The sequence below is a fragment of the Mustela putorius genome, unplaced genomic scaffold, assembly GCF_011764305.1.
Source record: "Mustela putorius furo isolate JIRA1106 unplaced genomic scaffold, ASM1176430v1.1 tig00003898_pilon_pilon_pilon, whole genome shotgun sequence".
Classification (NCBI taxonomy): Eukaryota; Metazoa; Chordata; class Mammalia; order Carnivora; family Mustelidae; genus Mustela; species Mustela putorius.
The window spans coordinates 14,706,957-14,730,837 of record NW_025422047.1 but is presented as its reverse complement, the minus strand read 5'-3'; the positions used below and the strand labels follow the sequence as shown (position 1 = coordinate 14,730,837).

The 23,881-nt window shown below is 41.5% G+C and overlaps 1 protein-coding gene across 1 annotated transcript in view; it reads left to right on the top strand.

The window, feature by feature from the left end:
• FBN1 (fibrillin 1) overlaps positions 1-23,881 on the top strand; it is a 237,175-nt gene that overhangs the window by 110,396 nt on the left and 102,898 nt on the right. The window contains exons 8-13 of the mRNA XM_045067863.1: positions 6,749-6,874; positions 12,278-12,436; positions 17,751-17,930; positions 18,604-18,744; positions 20,458-20,577; positions 23,448-23,573. Coding sequence (XP_044923798.1) covers positions 6,749-6,874; positions 12,278-12,436; positions 17,751-17,930; positions 18,604-18,744; positions 20,458-20,577; positions 23,448-23,573 — 852 coding nt within the window. The remainder of the gene's footprint in view (positions 1-6,748; positions 6,875-12,277; positions 12,437-17,750; positions 17,931-18,603; positions 18,745-20,457; positions 20,578-23,447; positions 23,574-23,881) is intronic.

Genomic DNA, 23,881 nt, shown 5'->3' with positions numbered 1-23,881 from the left:
TGTATCAACTCCTAAACCCCAGCAATGAGGACTAGTTCATTTCTAAGTCACTTGTCTGGGATTGGTTCTAGGTCCTTAGTCTTCTTTGTGAATAACTATAGTATATCATATGTGGGAAAGACAGCATCTGATTTCAGGTGCGGTTCATAAATTACACAGAAGTTTAATAGCTACTTGCCCTGAAACTGAATAATCAGAAATTTGACTCTACTCAAATTATTTTTATGGATGTAAATTGTTTTGAAGAATTTAGAATCATGTGTTCTTGAACATGCTATACCTGGTTGAGGTAGCTGTGAAAAAATACTTCAGTTCTAAGGAAGTGGGACCTCTTAAAAACATTTTAAGTTTCAAAGAACAATAAAATTGACTCTTACAGCCCGCTGTATTCTAGAAGTTATATTGTAGATCTATGTCAGAAGCAGAAAATGTTAATATTGAACGGGATAAAGAACATATCCTGTTGTGCACTTTCAAACTAAATGTTTGAAGTCATTTAGATAGTGCTAAAATTCCCTTCTTTGGATTCCCACTCTGGTACTTGTTGTACCATATATTGTCTTCTGTCCTAGCTGTAAGCCATAACCTCTAATACTAACATTTAATAATTATATTTCCTAATATTTTGAAATTTTAAAAATATGATAGTACAGATTTTCAGACCATTATATATGTCTCTTTATGCCATTAAGAAGCTGTGAGGAAGTGGAGATGCAACATGGGGGGTTAAGGGGGTAGGAGAAGAATAAATGAAACAAGATGGGATTGGGAGGGAGACAAACCATAAGTGACTCATAATCTCACAAAACAAACTGAGGGTTGCTGGGGAGAGGGGGGTTGGGAGAAGGGGGGGTGGGGTTATGGACATTGGGGAGGGTATGTGCTATGTCCTTCATCCCACGACAGCACCCATCATCTGATGCCGTAATTGCGGTGAAGACGTGAGAGCTTCGGCCTTGTCAGCCAAAGATATTTTTCCCCCTTTGAAGAGGCCTCAGTCAGTGTACAATGAGAATTCGTGTAGAAACTGTGAATGGATCAGTTCAGTTTGTAATTTTTCTATGCAATTATATTTTTCTAGGGTATCTAGGCCATGTTTTTCATCATGTACCACTACTTTTTTGTTGAATTTAATAATAAGCTGTGTAAATGCTTTACTTCTAGCTGGCTTAATGGTGACTTCCCTCTTGAACTCAGAATTCCCTCTTTTAATTCTGTTTAGTAAAAGATACTCATAAAGAAAAAAAAAAAGGTGAGTGCTGTGAAGTGTGTAAACCTGGCAATTCACAGACCTGTACCCCTGGGGATAAAAATAAATTATATGCTTATAAAAAATAATTAAAAAATAATTTTTTTAAAAAAAGGAGCTGTTAGGTTTATAACAGCATGCAAAATCCACATCAGCAGTGGGTCATGTATCTATTTTCAGGCTTTCACAGCTTCATAGATGCAGCTTAGATGGGGTCAGCTTTAAGATTTACGGCAGTATGGTCCATATGATTTGTCCAGTCTTCATTGTTTTCTGGAATTCCATAGCTTCCAGCTTAGAGCAAAATTGTTTTCCAGTGTCCCTTGCCTTTCCCTCAGACCTGTCAGTTAGCATGGGTCATAATCGGTCACCTTGCACTGTTGTGAACAAGACAAAAGATGCACAGATTTAATACTCAGACTGAAAGAAAACTCATTCACAATCCTCTGTTAATGCTAAGAAACCTATTATGGTGGTGTGTCCAATGGACCAAAAAAAATTCAATCTGAAAATTACTTAATCCTTTTTCACAAATATTTTTTTTTCCAGCTACATATTGAAATCAGTAGCAAGATAAAAGCAGCATACTTTTGGCTAGACCTTTTTTTTTCCTTAGCCATCTACAGTTACATTAAATTCAGATGATGGGTTTTTTCCCCTTCCCTTTTTATTTTTTTATGCAAAATTGATACTGGAAGAGAATACCCTGTTAGCACTACATGTACTCTGGCCTGGAAGCTGGTTTGGGCATTGTTGCCCTGTCTTACTGGGGTAGGAGAGGAATCAGAATGTCCTCCAAGAATGTCTGGTGAGCTGAGTCCCCTCCTTTAGCTCTCCCTTGCTTTTCTCCAGCTCCGTGCCTCATTATGGGAATGTCGTGACTCTGGGCATAGGATGATGGATAGAATGGTCAATTGAAGGAATACCAGAAAATCTAGCCCACACCAAGGATGAAGAGAACATCTGTGTGCCCTGGCTAGATGGTCAGGCCACAGTGGGATCCTGTGCCCTTGTGAAAATTGTTCTGGCACCTTTGCCATTACTCGGAGTGGCTTTTTGAAATGCATCTTCCTCTTGGAAAGGAAGGGACTGGGTACCTGGAAGCCCACAGTAATTGATTTAAAAAACCAATTCAGTCAAAAATTGGCTTTAGCAAATTTACAAGATGTTAACCTTCATTCCCTCGGCGATGGTAAGAGCAGTGTTTTTGTGAGATCTTCCTCTTGCAGAATTCTCCCTTCTTAAAATATCCCCTTCCCTGAACCTTAAAAAAGTCATAGACCAAGTTTTATATCAATAAGATGAATCAATTTAGATTCATTTAAAATGTAAGTTAACAAGCTGAAGTTGTTAAGCAACAGTAATTACATTTTTGTAAATTTAAGAAGAACAGATTGAGATTTATAGCTGTGATTTGAGAAAAAGGGAGCCAGAGTTCATGCCCACCTTCCCTGTTGATTTTTCCAATGACTCGAGTGTACGCATTGAAAGAACACATGAGCCTTTTCTTTTCGGAAACCAAGGCCATATTTGCATAGGTTACTGTGGGAGGAAATTAAGAAATAAAAACTGTAATTAAAGGATTAAGTTTTATTTCTGGAAGAAGTCCCTTGGATTCCTAATTAACCGCTAATATTTTGGGATTTAGATTAACGCCAGCCCAGCCTTCAGCAATTATAATAGCACTGCATGATGTGAAAGACTTTTTAAAAATGTAGCTCTTAAGCCTGTGCACTCCCTAATGCATGGCCAAAGCCCTGGAGACTTCTCCTTTCTAGAAGAATGACGTATTTATCTGATGGCTACTTGCTCTCAGGGGCGCTTATCCTCCCAGGCACCAAGGAAAATTACTAGGGCTACTTAGTCCGCTGGTGTAGCTGGAGCTCCAGCCTGTTTAAGGTCACCAGCTCCCTATGTGTTGCTGAACAAAATCTCTGTGGTGTAGACATAAGAGCACTAGGCACGAGGCAGACTCAGTCCTAGTCCTGGTCATGTCCCCGGTCTTCTGTGTGAACTTGGATAAGTCAGTCACCAGCTATGAGTGACTTCGACTTTCAGCTGAGCTGAACAGGAGAGGATCCTGGGGCTCCTTTCCAGGTCTGCAGTCCAGACTCTGTCCTCACATTTCTCATTCTTTCCCAGCTGTGATCAGAGAGCAGGTGCTGCCTAAGAAACCATGCAAGTCGACATCTGTGGTATGACTGTAACATAGCATGGCTGGTGTCTTTTTTCAATGTGACTTGAAGAATTAGCTTGTTTGCTTTTTAGTCACATATTTTGCACGGGATTTCATGTGTCCAGAAAAGCATTGTTTGTCTCACAGATGAACAGGGCCAGCAAAGCTGCAGAGAAAGGGTCTGCCATTCATGTCCCTTCTTGGGCTCACAGCAAGAGGCCAGCAGCTCTGCCCTCCCAGCAGCTCTGCCTCGCCCTCCTGCCCCAGGGAACTGGAGAGAAGGATCCAGAACACAGAAACAGCTCTTCCCAGACAAGCCCTACTTCCCACCAGGCCCCCCAAACTGATTTACTTTATGGTTGGCTCATGATATAGACTGATTTACAGAAATGCTAAGAAATCCACTGATCTCAAATTCTTTCCGACATGGGATCCCTGAAACTCTATTAAGAGGAGATAAATGCAATGTGCTAAGAGTCTGGGAAAAAAAAAAAATAATAGATAGGTATGATGAGTTTCAGAGTTTAAGTGGTTTCAATTCCAGTGCTTTATTCTGGCCTTTTACTGTGGAGGGACTTCACCCCAGCCTGGTCACTAAGTCGGAACTGCTATTGTCGAAGCAACGGGACTGAGAAGCAAGGAGGTTAGCAAAGTAGAAGGGCTCTAGACCCGAGAAGAACAAAGGTCTGTCACTGAGGAGAGGACAGTATAGGGAATTCAGCACCACTGAGATTCCTTCAAATCAAATAATTTAACCCAGTCCAGTTCTATCTTTATCTGGGTGAAATTGAGGGTGGTGCACGTGACAGTGTGTTTCCTAACTTCCTAAACTTTGGGGGAGAGCAGGCACCTCAGTGGGAACCCTGCCCCTCTCCCCACTGCCCAGTGCCTGGCACTTACACTTGGAGACTGGGGTCTAATATCACTTTGTAAATGAGCCTTTTTGCTCTTACTTCGAGTTTTACTCATGCTGGTTTTCAGAAGGCTTCAGTGTAAAGCAAGAGTTATGCCTGGGCACCAGAATTCTAGAAACCAGTCCTGTGCTCATACTTACACTGTGAGGATTAGACGGCTTGACACACATGAAACCTTTAATCGACGCCAGAAGGTCAATACCTGTCTGTTCTCATGATTATTGTTGTTGCTGGCATCTCGGTAAAAGGGCCAAATCTGACCTAGCCAGCATGTGGAACAGGTCTCCTCAGTCCTGCCAGTTCTTTCTAGTTTTTAAATACCTTTTTTTTTTAAATATGTTTTGTCACTTAAATAACCTCTTTGGTTATTGGTATAAGTGGTCTTGATAAGGATGGTAGTAGTCATTTATACTAACAGGTAAAACAAGATTTCTTTTAATAGACACTGTTTACTCATATGATCATTGGTAAGAGTTCAGTGACCCAAACATCAACCTTTAGGGACACTTTGAGGAAGGTATGTTTTTCTTAAGACCTCTGTGTTACAGCGATACCTCCTCTTCTATCCTTAAATGAGGTTGTCGAATCCTCTAGGCCGAACGTACTGGGTTTTGTTGTTGTTGTTGTTGTTTGAGAGAGAGAAGGTGTGTGTGTGCTGGCCGAGGAGCGGAGGTTAAGAGAGAGAATTTCAAGAAGGCTCCACAGCACAGAGGCCGACAAGAGGCTCGATCCCAGGACCCTGAGATCATGACCTGAGCTGAAATCAAGAGTCTGACATTGAACTGACTGAGTCACGCAGGTGCCCCTTCTTAGTTTTTAAGGAGGAGTGTGGCTGGTAAATGGAGGAGGCCTGAGTGTCTTAAAATGTGTCTTCTGATTTTATGCTAGTTCTAGAACCCTAGGCTCCATCCTTGGCTGTTTCTCAGTCTTTCATTGACTCCAGTGACATGTCTATCTGTCAGAATAGAATATACATCTTTACCATTATACAACTTCACAATGACAACACTGTTTATGTTAGCATTGACTCTAATATAAGCAGGGGGATATTGTTTGCTTTAGCCTCTAGCCTAGCATAGAAGAATGAGGATTTTGCTTTTAAAAAGGTTGAACTGCACATAAACAATGTCACTGCTGCCTTTTTGACTAACAGGGTGAACTTGAGTCAGAAGACCCTTGAATCTGGTCCACTTAGACCTCTATTTTGTTTTACAAGAGAAGAGTGGTACTTAAACTGGAGAAGAAATATTCTTCGTTTCTAGGGCTTTCCAAATGCCAACGGTATAGTCTGGCCATTGCAATACTCGCAGAGGGATTGGGTTAAAATGCCCCTGTCCATAGGTGAGTGCAGAAAGTCCATTCCTCTTGGGGTCAAGGTCATGCAGATACCCTGTGCTCTGTGTTTACTTATAGCCTAAGCAGGAGGTTGTCCATTTCCTTTCTCCCCTCACTGGTGCCACATCTACTGGCAACTGCCAGTGTCTGAAGCTGGTTCTTGAAGAGCTCCCCTTGAAGGAAATGGCTGGATTTGTCCTAAGGAAATTTTACTACGTCCTTGGAGGAAACCAGTGGCCTCAGGCCTTTAGTCAGGGCTAACCTTGACTGTGGCCTCCACGGACGTCCCTAGCTATTTGGGAATTGGAATGGTTTTCAGAGCTTTCCCTGCTGGGACAGATCACCAGATCATTCACTCGTCTCCATGATCAGTCACTGGGTATGGGCACCCAAACTGGGTGTAGTCCCCAGGGGAGGTGGCTCTCTGCGGCTTGAGCAGTCCAAGAAGGAGCTGAGAACGGAAGGTCGTCTAATGAGAGTGCCCCTCGTGCTAAGACAACAAGCTCTCCCTTGAGAGGAATCTGGGTGGAGCATCCCAGTGTCCCACAAATCACTCACTGAACCCAAAGAAAACCATCATCATGGCCATTTGGGTGCCTCTGTGGACACCATGATGGACAAGTCTTGGTCCCACTCAGACCACATGCTCTTCTCGATAGGATTTCAGTATCTGCTTGTGGAAAACCAGATTGAGAAGAAACACAGGAAATGATGCAGAATATTGAATAAACATAACGGGAGCCTAACTCAAGGCAAAACATGGAGAGAACAGGGACAACCACATCTTAAGCTAAATGACGTTTGGAATACTAGCGTGCTGTCATTACTTGATAAAACAGTACATGGTTTTCTATTTTACAGGGGACATTTCTATTATTTTGCTCTAATCTCTTGAGCTTTGTAAGTTCCGTGGGTAAGCCTCAGTTGGGAGAGGAAACACCCACCTTTTGAACTCTTTTATAGGCAGGTTTTGTTCTGTGGAGATTGGGTGGATCGGTGTTATGGCTGAGCCTTGTGATGGTGAACAGTTTTGTGCTGTGTTCTGTGGATGCTAAACTCTTCTTTATGTTCCAGATATTGATGAATGCAGCACCATTCCTGGAATCTGTGAAGGAGGCGAATGCACAAACACAGTCAGCAGTTACTTCTGCAAATGTCCTCCTGGTTTTTACCCGTCTCCCGATGGCACCAGATGCGTAGGTGGGTATAATTCTAAACAGCGTGTCTGATTCCTATCAATCGGCTCCACAACAAACATTTTTGGAAACACATTTGTTCAAGGGGGATAACAATTTCTCACTTGATGTTAAATGTACATTTACATCTTTTTAAACAGTTGAGCACTCTCTTTAAGAAAAGAGGTACCTTGTGGTATTAGGACTTTACCTCCCAGAAAGAGGGAGGATCCAGGAGCCCGTACAGATATCCTCAGCCTATACATTAGCTTTGCAGTTATGCGAGTGTCAAACCCTCTAACATTTCCTGGGACCCGTGTTAATTTAGGTCTGAAATTTTGCAATAATCTCTTAATGGGTCTCCCTACTTCCTGGCTTCTCTACAATCCATCTTGTCAGATTTATCTTCCTAATATAATGCTTTGATTAAGTAACTCTCTTGCTCAAAAACCTCTGGTAATTTTCCATTAGGATTAGGAAAGTAGGAGTTTTTTAGTCTGTGTTGCATGGATCTTTCAGGTACAGCAAAGGTCTCCAGAGCTGCAGGGGAAAAGGGCCCCGCCTCCCACTCCCTGCCCCTCATATGCACGACAGTCCAGGCAACTCTGCTTTTACCTGGTGGTGTGCTGGCTTCATCAATTAAATATCAATTAAATAAGGGACTTTGTTGTTTAACAAAGGTTTGATAACTGCTGGATTTAGTGATTGCTAAGACTTCCTCCAAAGTCCAGTTCTCTAGAGTAAAGTTCAAGTTCTGGAGTGTGCAGGGCCTCCGCTCTCTGACCTCTCTCAGCCTTGCTGACTTATCAGCACAGTCTCTGCATCTCACAACTCAAACAGGTCATTTGTTTTGATTCCTTCCTGCCTTGAATCACATCTATGGTACCACTCAGGTTACTCTTCTTCCCAGCTCAAGCCCCCTTTGATGCTTCTACTTGGGTTCTCTGTCTTTGAAGATGTCCCAGATCAGCCTACCTGAGAGCAGTTTCTCCCTTGCCTGAAGATATGCTTCTCATAAACGGTCTCCTGGGGAAATGTTATGTCTGTATGTTCTTATCTCCCTAATTAAGTTGTAAGCTCTCCTTAAAGCCTAAGTAACTGCTACCCTCCTACATCGCTGGTGGTTTCCGGCATGATTCCTTGCTTGTCATAGACACTCAGTAAGTATTTGTTGAATATCGAAATGAGCACTTCCTTATTGTTTGGGCAAAGCTAGGGAAGCCTATGGCACAAGGCCTCGGAGAAAAATGAACACAATCTTTTGATGTTTTTTTCTGGCCCATATTTTCAAAGACACTCAGCTTCACATCCTCACCACAAGGCATGAATTTCAGACCCAAACTGAGTTGCACTTGAAATTCTGAGTTCCTTTGTACTTAGTCACATATAATAAAAGCTTAGGGTGGTCTCTTAAGTTGACGTTTGAATAAGTACAACCAGTGAGGGAAGCATATCTGCACTTTTCCTTAGAAACAACAGTGATGCCTGGATTGCCAGATTTTCCAGGATCTCTCCATCTGTGCTGGCACCACAGGGAAAGAAAAAGCCAGTGTAATTCAGGGAGCCCTTTTTTCTCCCCAGACTGTCCCAATTCACACTTGACCTCCCATAATCATGCATGGCAGAGAGGTAGATCAGAAGTTCTTTGCTGGCCAAATAATAGGTAGTTTGGTTGTTCCCCCCACACACACCCCCCACCTTCAAAGAGAGCCCTGGATTAAAGTGATTAAAGCACCTTTACATATCAGATGGTTTACATTTTTATCAGTCTTTTACCATATATGTCCATGCTATTTACAAAGGAAGGGCGGGGAACTAGGATTCGGGGGTGACCTCCTTGGTGTGAGGTGTTTGGGGGAAATTATCTGACTTCATGTTCACAACCGCACTGTAGATGGGAAGAAGCTAAGGTTTACAGGGCTCAGATAAGTAATTTGGTTCACTTGGTTAAGCAGGTAAGATGTGAAGGAGCTGGAATCCCAGCTTGGGCCTGAGCCCACAGTTGCAAACCCTCTCATTGCTCCCTCCCAAATGACCAATGGAAACACTAAACCCCTTCTTACTATATATACCTAGACCAGTACAGTTTCTTCTTCTTGGGAACTTTATTATACCCACAATTAAGACTTTGTTACAAAAAATACTCCAAGTGACCTTTCTGCCTTCCCTAAAGCTAATATCTCCTGCCATGGTAAAACCACAGACTCCCCGAATCATCCCTAGTGAAAAGAAAATACAGGTAGTCTCCAACTTATAAACAAATCTAAGGTTCATTGGTTGGAATTAGTCAATCTAATCAATAGAAAACCCCGCCTGCAGCCAAGGGTCTGTCGTATCTTCCTTACACATCTCTTAAGCGCGAGGTTCCACTCGTCACCTTCGGTCACCACATTCCAAGGCTCTCAGACCTCCATGTACCCAGCATCCTCTCTGCTCCGTAAGCTCTTGAAGTATTTTTATTTTTTTGTTCTGTGATCATCCTTTGGCACTTTAATAATACCTTGTGTAGGGTGGTCGTTTCGTGTCAGGGTGTTCTGTCTCATCGATTCCCAGGAATCTTGCTGACATCCTGTACCTAGTTTGGGCTTCACAGCTCCTAGCTCCTGGGTCAACACAACAAAGTTAGTGATTGGTTAGGAGAGGCCTGCTGATAGGCTAGGATGACCTGCAAACATCCGTTGTACTCTTAATGTATAATTTTCGATATAATGTGGCTTTTGGGTTCTGAAAGGGAGGGGGTCCAAGTGATTCAGAAGAGGGAAAAGGAAGAAAGCTTTCTACTCCTTTTCTGCCAGATGTCTCGGCCAGAGCAGATTCAAAATAGAAGAAGGTGTCTACGCTTCCTCCTACCTCCCTTCTGTCCTCCAAATCATAACCTTCCTCCCCCCTCAGCTTCCACCTTAGGCTCTTTGCAAAGTGATCCAGCCCCACAAGGGCTTCCTTCTCACTTCCCTGGGCACCACTGCCTGATGGCGTGGGATATTTGGGGCTGGTGTGCCCAGGAGGTGATGGCTCCAATGGCTCCCAGTTGTCATACATTTTCCCTTCCTTAGTAGCCCGTAGGTTTGCTTCCAAATTACAAGTTGTGTCAATGTGTGTATTTTTAACCAAAGCTCTCCTGCAAAATGAGAAATTAGCAAAATGCTTACTGTAGGTGCAGGGGCCATTTGTATCTCAGTCTTCCCTCAGCCCAAATGTCGCTGGTGCGGTTTTTAGCCTCAACATTCACCATTTTGATCAAGAGTTTTCTCACTGCTGATTTAACATGTAAGTGAGCCAGCTGGGCAGTAAAATAGTATCATGGTTAGTGTGTGAAATAATAGACATTAGCCCGTTAAGAGTTTGCAACTGGCAGCTGTAGGTCCCAGTTTTGCTCCAAAAGATAACCCACACTGAAAATTATATAGACAAATTTTGGTCAAGTGTTTATATTGAATTTTGAGTGCCAAATTCATCTGAAACTGGGATATAAGCCAATTTTGAACATTTCTTCCCATTCTTAACAGCCTTTGGTTTCCATGCCCCATTTTCTAATTGCTGAGAATATAAATAATTAGTGACTTTAAAGCCATGAAAAGGAGAAGTAGGAAGTTCTGTTGCTCCTTCTTCTTCATAGGGAAGGTGCCACCTGTGGCTTCATGGAGCCTATCCTGTCTGCACTCCTCTCTCCAGCCATTTACCCTGGACCAGGCTGGAAGGAAACTTGTTCTGTCTCTGCTGAGACTAGTAGTCTAACTGGAGATGTTGGAACGGGGCCACAAAAATTCTCTAGAAAGCACACTTTTATCTGCCAGTGGCTTTAAGTGTTTTTCAGAAATAATCTTGTTTTCTTTAAAGGTGATCCATAATTTTATGGTTTGTCTGGATTTTTTGTAACCTTCTTCATGGGATATTAGTAATTTATATGTTTCTAAATTAGCCTTGCTTTTTATTTCATTTTATTTTTTGATCTATTGCAACCTTCAAGACCTGAGAGGTCAGTGTTCTTAAGTATGATGTACATGAAAACAATCTTAGGTATGACCTTCTTTGATCAAACTTGAAGTTTAGGGGTGCCTAGGTGGCTCAGTAGGTTAAAGCCTCTGCCTTCAGCTCAGGTCATGATCTCAGTGTTCTGGGATCAAGCCCCGCATTGGGCTCTCTGCTCAGCAGAGAGCCTGTTTCCCTTCCCCTCTCTCTGCCTGCCTCTGCCTACTTGTGATCTCTGTCTGTCAAATAAATAAATAAAATCTTTAAAATAAAAAAAAAAACCTTGAAGTTTAGTGTTTAGACTTACAGGAAACATAGGGATGAAGTTTTAATTGTAAAAAAAGAATTCTTCATTTTATAAAAGAATTTACCACCTACCTTTCTTCCAATGACAAGCACATTTAAAATATGACTTGTTTTTTTACTTTATTATATATGGTCTATGCAGGGATATGCTTTCCTTAAAGAGAGGTACATCATCAGCATGTCAGGGGTAATCAAGCTGTTCTGTACTTAGCTACCTGTGTCGCCTATTTCACTGTGGTTCCTCAAAGGACCATAAAGCAGTTAGGTTTCTACTATGTCACAGGCTCTTTTTTGATAGCCTAGACTTGCACTTCAGTGTGTCAATGTTACATCAGTCAGACATGATGTAACCCAATAAAAAGTGGTATATAGAAATATGTCTTCCTCTGTTGCTTTGAGAAGATACCTTCCTGCCAAAAAAACAAAGCAAAACAAAACAAAAAACCAACCTTCAAGAACCATTGTATCCTATAGGACTAAGAACTTGGAATCACATACATTTGGAACTTGTAAATAATTTGTGCCTTATAAAATCTGTTAGGGCCCCAGGACAAAAGGAAATCTTGATTAACAAGCGTTGGATCTGACTGCAAAGCGGCTCACTCCTTTAAAAAACAAAAACAAAACAAAAAAAAACCCTCACACGTCTGACTCACAGTTATAGTCTGAAAAGTAAGAAAGATCTTTTAGAAATGTAGACTATAGTGCAGACTTCATGTTGTTTTAAAATAGATTTATATCAATATTTGCCTAAAGTGGCTCGAATTAAGTAGTTGGAAACCAAGGACAACACAGTCTCCCTTCAGTATAGAGACGTGGCTTTATAACTAATTAACTGTCACTGCCAGTGATTCTCTGAGACTCTCTTTTCCTATGGCACATATGGTTGTAATCATTCGTTCCCACCTTGGGGTTGGAATGTGGGACTTGGGCCAAGTGCACCAGCTCACAGGGGCGAAAGGTGTGAGACGAAGGGAGCTCTGACCGAGCATTGTTCCTGAGCCACACACCCAGCTTCCCTTCTGGGGGCTGAGAGCGTCAGCGGGTCCTGCCAGAGCCCAAGTATGAAGCACAGAGGTGCTGGGGCAGGAGGCTGTTGTTCCGAGTTCCAGCTCAATGATGTGTGTGTGGGTGTGTTTCTTTGTTCTCTCAGATGTTCGCCCCGGATACTGTTACACGGCTCTGGCCAATGGGCACTGTTCGAACCAACTGCCGCAGTCCATAACGAAAATGCAGTGCTGCTGTGATGTTGGCCGATGCTGGTCTCCAGGGGTCACCGTCGCCCCTGAGATGTGTCCCATCAGAGCCACAGGTAAGAGCCCTTCCTGTCATCTGCAGAGAGTCCCACTCCCAGTCCCCACAAGCCCAGTGGCAATGTGCGTGAGGCACATCTGGTGGAGATCCAGGTAAGTGAAAAAGATTCCGGAAAATAAAAGAGGCGACTCCAAGGGAAATTTCCCCAGATGATGACTTGGGAAACTACAGAGGTCCATACAAATAATACTGTTTTCTGGTACTGTTTTTTTTTTTTTTTTAAAGATTTTATTTATTTATTTGACAGAGAGAGATCACAAGTAGGCAGAGAGAGAGAGAGGAGGAAGCAGGCTCCCTGCTGAGCAGAGAGCCCGATGCGGGGCTCCATCCCAGGACCCTGAGATCATGACCTGAGCCGAAGGCAGCGGCTTAACCCACTGAGCCACCCAGGCACCCCTCTGGTACTGCTTTTTACTGAGCTTGCTTATCACCACAGGATAGCAACCTTCTCCCAAGGACTTGTCTTCTCTTCCTCTCGTGTGTTTCATTTGGCTCTCAAGGAGTTCTCCAAAGCTCTGCTGAATCAAACTCACTTGTCTCCAAGCCTTCCAGAGTTATGCCGGGTACATGTCTTCTCCTTCCCTAGTATTTGACGTTTTCTTCTTCCTTGGTGCCAATTGTTGTTGACTTCTTTTTTTCTTTGTAATACCTCTTCCATCCATCAGATTCCTTCCATCTTCACATAAAGCTCATTTTCTCTCATCTGGACTGTGGCAGTGGCCTCGTAACTCATCTCTATAAAATCCACAGCTGCCATATACATTTCCCAAAGCATAATTCCTCTGAAGTTCAGTTAAAAAATTATGGTAGGGGAAAAGGTAGGGAAAGATGTCCAGAAAAATTTTCTTAGGATGAATTCAGGTGGTATCTTGTGGTCCAAATCACGCCATTCCTTGAAAATAAAATTTTACTAGTTGGCAGACCAAATAGCATCCTCATTTCTTTCTTTTTTTTTCTAAGATTTTATTTATTTATTTGACAGAGAGTGGTCATAAGTAGGCAGAGCAGCAGGCAGGGGAAAGGGGGGAAGCTGAGCAGAGAGCCCGATGTGGAGTTTGAGCCCAAGACCCTGGGATCCTGACCTAAGCCGAAGGCAGAGGCTCAACCCACTGAGCCACCCAGGTGCCCTCATTCTCATTTCTAACCCCAGTTCATCTTTTAATTCTTCTTCTTTATGGTGGCTTTGTTTTTCTAGTTAAATTAAATGATCAAGCTTTCCTCGAAGCCAGTCTGAGGATCTCTAAACTCAACTGTTCCTTTTTCCTAAAATGTCTCTTCAATTCAGGTTCTTCCTCCCTACTTCCTAACCTCTGCCACCTTGCTTGTTGAATGACCTTTTGTTCAGTAAGGATCCTAACATGATTCCTGATGCAACTAATTCCTGGATGTCCCGAGATAACCACGGCTGGAAGTGTTGCCTTCTGTCTCAGGGTTCCAGGTGTTTACTGTTGCTTTGGCATAAATCCACACTCTGCCATGTGCCAGTGTGCGTTCATGTCTTACTCTATTACTGGTTGATAAATCTCATTAGGAGGTCTTGTTCATTCTTATAGTCCCGTATTCCTTTATGCTCTCTTAGCACTTCCACAGTAGTTAGCAAAATCTGGTCCATAGAAGGCATTCAGGTGGAGTGAACAATTTATTAAGTGACATCTTTCCCACCAGTTCTAAGTGAAAACTGGGGTTATACTCGTTCTTAATCTGATTCCTGAACAAGGGGTTTGGCTCAGAGAACTGTAGCAGAGCGAATCAAGGTGAGGTAGAATAAACACAGAGTTAATGGACTACTACTGCACAGTGTTATTCGCAGAATGTGAATTTCCCATTGTCCTGGGCTCTACACCTGCTCGCACATGTTACTATAAAATTTCTGTTTATTGCTGAGAATTATGTGTGGATTAAAGAAGCAATAAAAATCTTTCAATACATTTTAACATATAACAAGTCATATATTTTGTCCGATTTTCTTACTGCCTATGGCCTAAAAATATAACCCATCATCCTTAGTGCACTAGGGGGACCATTTAGTAGGTCACAGTTAAGAAGTACTTGACATCACACTAAGACATGGGGCTTGCATACCAGGAGAATGGCTTTTGAAATACATAGTTAATTTAGGAATCCGCAACATTGATGCAGACTCCTTTCTGTGCTGAGGCCTTGCCTTGAATAGAGGATAGAAGGAAGGCAGGTTGAGGTTCCTGAAGACCTGCTTTGGAAGGCTTGGAGGGGAAGGCCCTGTTTCCCTGTGTGGCTCTGTACAGAGTTGCTAACTCCATGAAATACCCTGTTCGCTCTGTGAAATACCCACAATCTCCACAATTTCTCCACTGAAATACCCACAATCTAAGATAGGCCCAGGGCAAGGCAGACTGACAGAGAGAAGCTAATTTGTAAGTGGATGTTTTTGTTTGCTCAGATGTTCTCAAGGCAGTGCTATAGAGCTCTAGGCTCTTACCTTATGGAGAGTGATTATATATACGTATATAATATATGTATAATCTATGTAATATGTAATTATAATATAGGATTATATATAATAAATATATATGTATGAAGGATTATTTGGGCTCTTATGAAAAGTGATTATATGTAATATATATTATAATATGTATACTATATGTATACTATAATATATATAATATAATAAATATATATGTATAGAGATGAAGGATTATTTTAGAGTAGTCAGCATTTCACCATGTAAAGTACATCAGCATTATCTGTGGGTTAAATGGAAATAGGAAATATGGACATCAGTTGAACAAAACTAGCCGCAGTTTGCTGATCCTGAATGCAAAGGGCTCATGGGAAAGTTATGAAGCTGAAGAGAGTAGAAAAGAGTATAGGACCCACTCTGATACACTTTCCCAAGGAGGTGAAGATGAATTTAACAGCATGCTTGAAGTCATATACTCACCTAATTATCAGAAATCCTGATAAGCAATTCAACTTATTTTATACAAATCCTGAAATACTAAAGAAAAAGAAAGGCTGAATTGGTGCTTGGAAGCAAAATGAGTCCCTTAGTATAATTGTTATCCAGTTAAATCCAGCCCATAGTTAATGAATTCCTCTTATGTACAATTTGCAGGGCTAGGCTCAGAGTGGGAATTAGTCGTGAGTTAGATAGAATCGTTGACTTCAAAGACTTGGGTCTTTGTGGTAGTCTTGGTGGTAGAAATTTGGTGGAAAGCAAGTAGCCAGGAAATGATACATATGGGACATCCAGGTGATAATTCTATAAGAAGGATCACTGGGGTTTCATAAGAGGGATTGTAGCATCCTGATTTGGGGAAGCATAAACAATATGTAAATCTTTTCCAGATGCAGTCAAGTGCTACAGAATCTCTGTGGGTTAAAATTAATGATAAATAATTATTAAAACTCAGTAATGGAGTTCTCTGAATACATGATGTTAACCCGAGTGGGAAATGCCAAATATGATTGGAGAAAGTTTAGTAATGGACCAACAAGGTAAAAACAAGGTACATGGTAGCTAGGTATATTTAGCCACATGTAAATTGGCAGATTTTCCCCATGAGGTTGAATATGAATGTATTTCCATTTAAGATATATTACGGTGCCTTAGAATAAGTCAGACTTAGTGCACAAGGAAAGAGTAATATTAGCCTAATGTCTATTAATGGATAAAACTAATATAGAAAGTATCTATGGGAAAATCCCTGTGTGGCAGTGATAACAAAATTACTGATATTCTGATAAGAAGGAGAAAAGGAAATTTTAAAAATCACATGATTAGTTTACATATAGAAGGAGCTAAAACAAGATGTGGCCATCTGTAAGAAACATGAAAATGCACTAGTAGTAGGTCAGTAAATACATCCCTGGAAACCTGGATACTGTCTTAAAGCATCTTTTTGGAAGCTTAGGGAAAAAATGTGTCCCAAATCTAAAGATGATTTATCCAAATAAAGACCCGACATGAAAAATAGGAATTAGCCTATATGTGCTGTCTGAGGGAAATCCTTGATTAACTCAGGTGTACAAGTTCAGAGAACTATTGTGCCCCATTAACAACATACTCACCAGCCCTGGTATTCTTCTGCCCCATGGTGCTGCTTCTCCAACACTTGGTTGTCTTTTTACAAATAGGTATTCCTCAGGACTCTGTCTCTGTACACTCTTCTCTTCACTTTCCACACCTTCCCAGGTGAGCTCCTTCATCCCCTTGGCTTTACATGCCACCCACCTACTGATCAATCGGAGACTTCTATCCAGCCCCCACTTCTCCGCTAGGCTTCAAACTCACACAGCTACTATGGGACAAATCTGCTTGGATATTTGCTATTTCAAAATACATATGTTCAACATGGAATTTGGCTTCTGCCCACCAAACCTGCTCTCACTGCCATTTTTCCCATTTGGTAAATGTCACCAACATCTACCCAGTTGCTAAACCAGAAGACTATGTCATTCTTGATTTCCTGTTCCCTCTGTTCTGATATTTACTCCTTCATGAAGCACTACACACTTATCTCTAAAGTATGCTTTAAATTTATCCACTCCTGCCCAGTTCCATCGCTGCCTCCCCTGTCAGCCAAAGCTTTCTTGCCCTTGGTGTTCTGTAACAGCCTTGCCTCCCTCCAGCACATTCTCCATGTGTCAGCAAGACTGATCTTCTGAAAATGTTCGGTTGATTACATCCCACGTTAGTCTGCTGAAGACTTCCAGTGGCTTAAAATAAATCCAGGCTTTTGGGGTGCCTGGGTGAATCAGTGGGTTAAAGCCTCTGCCTTCGGCTCAGGTCATGGTCCCAGGGTCCTGGGATCCAGCCCCACAAGGGGCTCTCTGCTCAGCGGGGAGTCTGCTTCCCCTCTTTCTCTGCCTGCCTCTCTGCCTACTTTTGATCTCTCTCTCTCTCTGTCAAAAAAAAAAAAAAAAAAAAAAAAAAAAAGATAGAAAGAAAGGAAGAAAAATCCAGGCTTTTTAGTGTGCTCTTTAGAGCTCTGTAGGATCCAAAATTGGAACGGAGTTGAGAAAGTGGCATTTGATTCTTCCTTGAGGTAAATTATGACATAGGTAAAGACTTCCTAAATTTTGGGAGAGGTATGTGATACATACCCTGGGGAGTTTGGTTTTGGTTTGGATTACTATTTTAGTATGGTTGCTACTATAACTGTTAGGATGGGAATGAAGTCTGTTGGCTTTTTCTCTTTTCTCCAACTGATCTTTGTAGTCTGATGATTGGTTTTATTCAAAGTTTCTTTGAAATGTAAGGGTGACTTCCACAGGTGTATGACTTGCGCTGCAACTCAGCTTTTGTATTCTGTTGTGTCGTGTTTTTCCAGAGGATTTCAACAAGCTGTGCTCCGTCCCTTTGGTAATTCCTGAGAGACCAGGATATCCTCCCCCACCCCTTGGTCCCATTCCTCCAGTTCACCCTGTTCCTCCTGGCTTTCCTCCTGGACCTCCAGTTCCAGTCCCTCGACCACCAGTGGATTATCCATACCCATCTCGGGAACCACCAAGTAAGGATTGAAAAGTCCTGGTTATTAATTTTTTTTAATAACTTAAATAACAGTTAACTTAACAGTTAACTTTTTTGTTGTTATTTACACTGCATTAGTCATTAAATGAGTATATTAATTCTCAGATTAACTGCTTGGGTTGCATGGTATTGTTTTTTTTTAATTTTTTTTACTTTTTTATTAACATATAATGTATTATTAGTCCCGGGGTACAGGTCTGTGAATTGCCCGGTTTACACACTTCACAGCACTCACCATAGTGGGTTACATAGTATTGTATATAGGCTTTCATATTCTCCTGATGAATGACCTGTGGTTATTGACAACTGTGGGAGAGCTAGGGGAGAGATTTAAATCTGATTCACAGGATGAAGTCATAGAAGAGGTATAAAATTATACATTGAGCTTTCTATAATGCAAAGCAGTTTTGCAAGTAATTACCAAGAACTCATTGCCTTTGTCGTTTACCCAAACTGGAGGCTTAAGAGTAGAGCAGAACAGAGGCGGGGGAGGCAAACTATGGTGATGGTGCAGGACCTGGCTGCAGGGGATCTCTGGAAATGGGCACGGACATAGACTTTACTCTCCCCAGATGACCTTTGTCCAAAGATTGGGCCTTTATGATTAAGCATCTTGCCCATGATTTTAATGAGATTTAATGTTATTCCTTCAGGGGTGCTGCCAGTCAATGTCACTGATTACTGCCAGTTGTTTCGCTATCTCTGTCAAAATGGACGCTGCATTCCAACTCCTGGGAGCTACCGGTGTGAATGCAACAAAGGATTCCAGCTGGACCTCCGCGGGGAGTGCATTGGTACGTGGCGCTATAGTTAGGTCAGCCTGAGCAGCAAGGGCAATTCCCTCCCATGACTAGATGAGTTTTCTGTTGCAGCTGTAATAAATCAGCTCAAACCTAGTGGCTTAAAACTGCACAAATCTATAGTTCGGTGGGTAAGAAACCCAACATAGGTCTAACTGGGCTAACATCAAGGTGTCAGCAGGGCTGTGTTCCTTTTGCAGGCTCTCACAGAGAATCCATTTCTTTGCCTTTTCCAGCTTTTAGAGGCTGTCTGTATTCCTTGGCTAATGGTCCCCCCCCCCTCCATCTTCAAAGCCAGCATCATAGCATCTTCAAATCTGTCTCTAATTCTTTGGTTCTCTCTTCCAATTCCCTCTTCCACTTTGAAGGACCTTTGTGGTTAAATAGGGTCCATCTGAATAACCCAAGAGACACTCCTCACCTCAAGGTCTGCTGATTAACAACCTTGATTCTCCTTTGCCACATAGCATATTCAGAGGTCTTGGGGATTAGGACGTGACTATATTCGGAGACAGATACCATTCTACCAGCTGTAGTGACTTTGAACTTTCATCATAAATACATTCAAGTCATTGCTGGTTAACTTCAATGTATGTCATCTTATCAGAAGTCTGACCATTAAAATACAACATTAAAACTCTCCCCAAATTATGAAATTTTGCACATCTTCCTAATTTAAGTGGATAATTCACCAACTGTCTGTAGTTAATCATTAAAAACTGAAGAGAGAAACTTAGAGCTGTTGACAAGTCATTTAAATTAAAAGGAGAAAATGTAACACAAGGCTAATTCATTCGTTAATTGGAAAAGAACACCCAGTTGCCATCTAACTTTTTAAAAAATACATTCCTTCCTTAGTTCAATTATTTGATCCAGTTCTGTAATTATGAATCAGGCAGAAATAAGTAGCTCTTAGTTTCTCACCCTGTGTAGTTTCCTGGTGATATGAATCCCCTTCTAGCACACACTGAGTGAGAGAATCATTCGGTCCAGAGAGGTCTTCCGGAGTGGCTGGATGGGGACATCTAGCACATGGTAGGAGAGTGCACCTGTGGCAAGGAACATGTGAGTCTGGCTAGGTGGACTATCTTCCCAAAGCCTTAGTTTTCTCATCTTTACAAATAGGGGAATATAAACCAGTTTGCTGTTTAATAGACTGATAGTTCTAGACAGGTGGACAACCTACAGGAGCCCGTCTGGGGATGAGGGTTGGGGAGCGGACTCTGTAGTAGGTGAGAATAGCTCTTGAAGTGACGACTGTTTCGCATCTTGTTCTGATGTTCTTAGTGGAACGCAGCTGCGGATGCTTGGATAAAGTTAGGCCTCCTTTTTATTGAAACAGAGAGCTCCGAGAGATACTCGAAATTCTACTTAGAAGCCACTTCTGAAATGTTCGTCTGTTCCAGTCCCTTAGGCCAGACTCAAGGCAGAGAAAATGTTTATCAGCTTGGAGTGTGGAGTTGCTACATGTTTGTATTTTTCTCTGAAAAATAACACAGGAAAATAAGACACTTTAAGCACTCAACCAGTTTTCAAGTGGCTGGGGACCATGGTACATTGCAGCAGAAAGACAAAAGATCCTTTTCATTGTGCTATTTATTTCTTATGAGGAAAGTGTTTTAACGTGTAAAGGAGGCCAATAAAATGCTCTTTAAATTATAAGTTATTGCTGTCTAACTTCTTACTAGAATATACTGTATTTTGCAGATGTGGATGAGTGTGAGAAAAACCCTTGTGCTGGTGGAGAGTGTATTAATAACCAGGGCTCGTACACCTGCCAGTGCCGCCCCGGCTACCAGAGCACGCTCACCCGGACAGAATGCCGAGGTATGGTCCTAGCTCGGGAAATGCCAAGCAAGGGGACATACATGCTGAGGAAGAAGTTTGCTTTGAAGGAATTTTTAGAGTTTGAATAACCTTTGCCAGGAGAGGCTGATAGGCCCTTGTTGCTTTTTGCACTTAATTTCAGATATTGTCACTTCGAAGAACAGTGTCATAAAATCCAGCAGACATGCAAATCATTTTAAAAGATGCTCCTGTTCTTATGGGAATATCTTATTTTTACTACTTTTTGCCTCATCACTCTTGCTCTTAATTTTTAATCTGAGAGCTAGAGAATGAGGTTATCCCTTGTTGACACAGAAACTGAGGAAAGTTTCAGGTGACATTGCATTGAGTTGATTTCTTAATGGAAAGGTCTGTAGGGGAAAGAAGGAGTCATGGTGGTCACAGCAACATCGCCTGGGAGCTGATGGGAAATGCAGAATCTCAGATCCAACCCCAGACCCACTAAATCACACTCAGTATTTGAGCAAGATCCTCCCAGGAATCCATAAGCATACTGAAGTTTGAGAAGCATCACTCTAAAATTTGCTCACAAAATTTTCTCTTTGGGTTTAGTATTTATTACACCATCCTATATGCTTTTTATCAGATGACTGATATACTAAGTTTCTGGGACAGAAATAAGTAAGATGTACTTTCAACCCTCGGGGAGCTAAAATACCTATGTCTCCATAAGTTTGGCACGAAATGAGGTATTTCCCTGATTCAGTAAAGCCAGATAAAAGCAAGAGAATTTTGTGTTGAAATTAAATACAAGAAGCTCAAAAGGTTTGTATCACTTAAAAAAAAAATTGTCAGCTATTGACAGGAGTTAATTTTATTTGCCTTTTTTTTTTTTTTTAAGTAAAAGTTCTTCATGTGAGTCGAAGACATACGGTTTTTACTTTTTTCAGTGACTGGTTGCAGAGGCTTTGAATGTGGTTCTGGCTTAGAGATTTTTTTGCCATTGGTATATTTTAGTACATTACCTATAAATGGCAGTGTTAAGCAGTATGTCAACTAGCTAATATTTCTATTAATAGCCTACTTACTGAATATAAATATAGTTTGAATGTTTCATTGAGTTTAGAACATGGTTAATATTGTAACTATTGTTTACGATAATTAGCATGTATGCTGTATTAGGCATTTTGAAGTAGTAGAGAATAAAAGGACACCAATGTCTAGAATTCTGCACTATAAATAAGCAAATACAAAAGATTATTGAATACTCAGCAGGGGCGAGGGCCAGCCAGTATAGATGAGTGATGGTGTTATCACTCGGAGACTTAATTTATTGGAGACCAAGGATTACCTAAAAGCCTCAAATATGATCGTCTTTAAGAGCTAGTGCTAAGCTTATCTCCAATATAAGGAGTTGATGACATATTCATATTTTGGGGAAGATGAAAGTGGCCACAAAACAGAAAGACTGTGTACTTAACTGAGGAGAAGTACATGATAGGCTGAAGAGAGGGGGACAGAAGATGCAGAGAGAAACACGGTAGAGAACTTTGAATGGCAGACTTCCAGTTGATCTTGTGAGGCCACGCGGGCAGACAGATGGGGCTCTGAAATTAGTGAGGAGAGAAAATGCTCAACTCTTTATATTGTTTATTTTATGCTTGGGCCTCAAAAGGTTATAGAATCCTAAAGAAAAAAATTCTGCTCAAGAGTATGTGGCTTTTACTATTTTTTGAAGTGTGGAGCAAGTCAGATTTTTGCAAGGATTAAGAAATAAATGAGAGAGAAAAAGAGCGTAGGTTGTTGGCACAAAGATCAGACAGAAGAAAAGCCCAGACTGCCTCAGCTAGTCCAATGACTTGTGTGGAAACCACTGCTGGATCTGCCCAGAAAGAAAGTGCGTCTGAGGGTCAACCACAAGACACCGTGCAGACACAGGGTAGACAGAGTAACCAATGTGCCATGAGTGCACATTCTTGTCATCCAGAGGATGTTTTGGGTGCTTGCACTCAGGCTCATGTGGCCTCAGCTCTGCATAGATAGCTCTGCCCCCAGGCATGGCTACGTGGTTCCCTGGTCTCTGTCTTCTGGGGAATAGGCTCTGGCAAAGATTCTGTGCTATGTAGATGAGGCAGCGTGTACTCATCCTCTTTGGTGTTCATCCAGGTATCTAGCTGAACATGTAATCCAGGGTACCATGTGGTCCAGTTTGAGTTAATCACTGATCTTTAAATGAGGGATCAGATACCGGTTATTTGAGTGATTGTCCTTTTTTAACACTTCCATAGCAAGCTCTGTTGTTTACTTTGGCATAATATTAAACACAACAGAAAGAAGGCAAAATGCCCCCATATTTTACTTGGTAGATAGACTACTTATGAAGTTATAAAAGAAACTAAGGCTATATAAACAATAAAACTGTACTGGGACCAGAACTGCCATAAGGAAGGTAAACATTTCATGGGATTGCTGGTTTTCAGATGGAATTAAAAATTTTTAATAGGATTTTTGTTTTATTGTTCTGATGTAGCTATGAGATCTGCCTTTTTGAGCATGTGTTGAAAGATGCCAGCCAAAGTTTAATATAAATAATGATATATACTGGCTCATTAAATCAGGAAGGAAAATGAAGAGGAATCTGTTTTGTGTATACAATTGAGATTTAAGGGGTCTTATTAGAAATTAGAGTTAGATCAAGTGCTCTTATATTGGCATTTTTTTTATGTCTTGCAAACTCTAGTTAGTCATCTAAAATCTCACATTATTGGGTATCATGTTTATGTTGAAGAATATTTAGTAATTAAGCCCTGAGACTACCGTCAATGGTTTAGAGATGAAGGGAGGGAGGAATAAAATAATTGTAAACCCACCAAGTAAAGCTATTTCTTCTGTTTTAACTTTGATTGTAGACATCGACGAATGTTTACAGAATGGCCGTATCTGCAATAATGGACGTTGCATCAACACAGATGGCAGTTTCCACTGTGTGTGTAACGCGGGCTTTCACGTGACACGAGACGGGAAGAACTGTGAAGGTAAGTGAGAGTAAGATGGCAGTCAGGGCAGGAGGATAATATTCATCTCCGTCTTCCATCATGGTTTCAATACCAGAACTTTTTAACAAGGGAAGCCTGGGTGGCTTGTTTAGTTGAGTCTCTGCCTTTGGCTCAGGCCGGGATCCCAGGATCCTGGGATCGAGTCCCATCGGGCTCCTTGCTTATCAGGGAGTCTGCTTCTCCCTCTGCCTGCCAGTCCCTCTGTTTGTGCTCGCTCTCTCTCTCTCTCTCTGACAAATAAATAAATAAATAAAGTCCTTAAAAAAAGAAGTCTTTCATAAAACTAA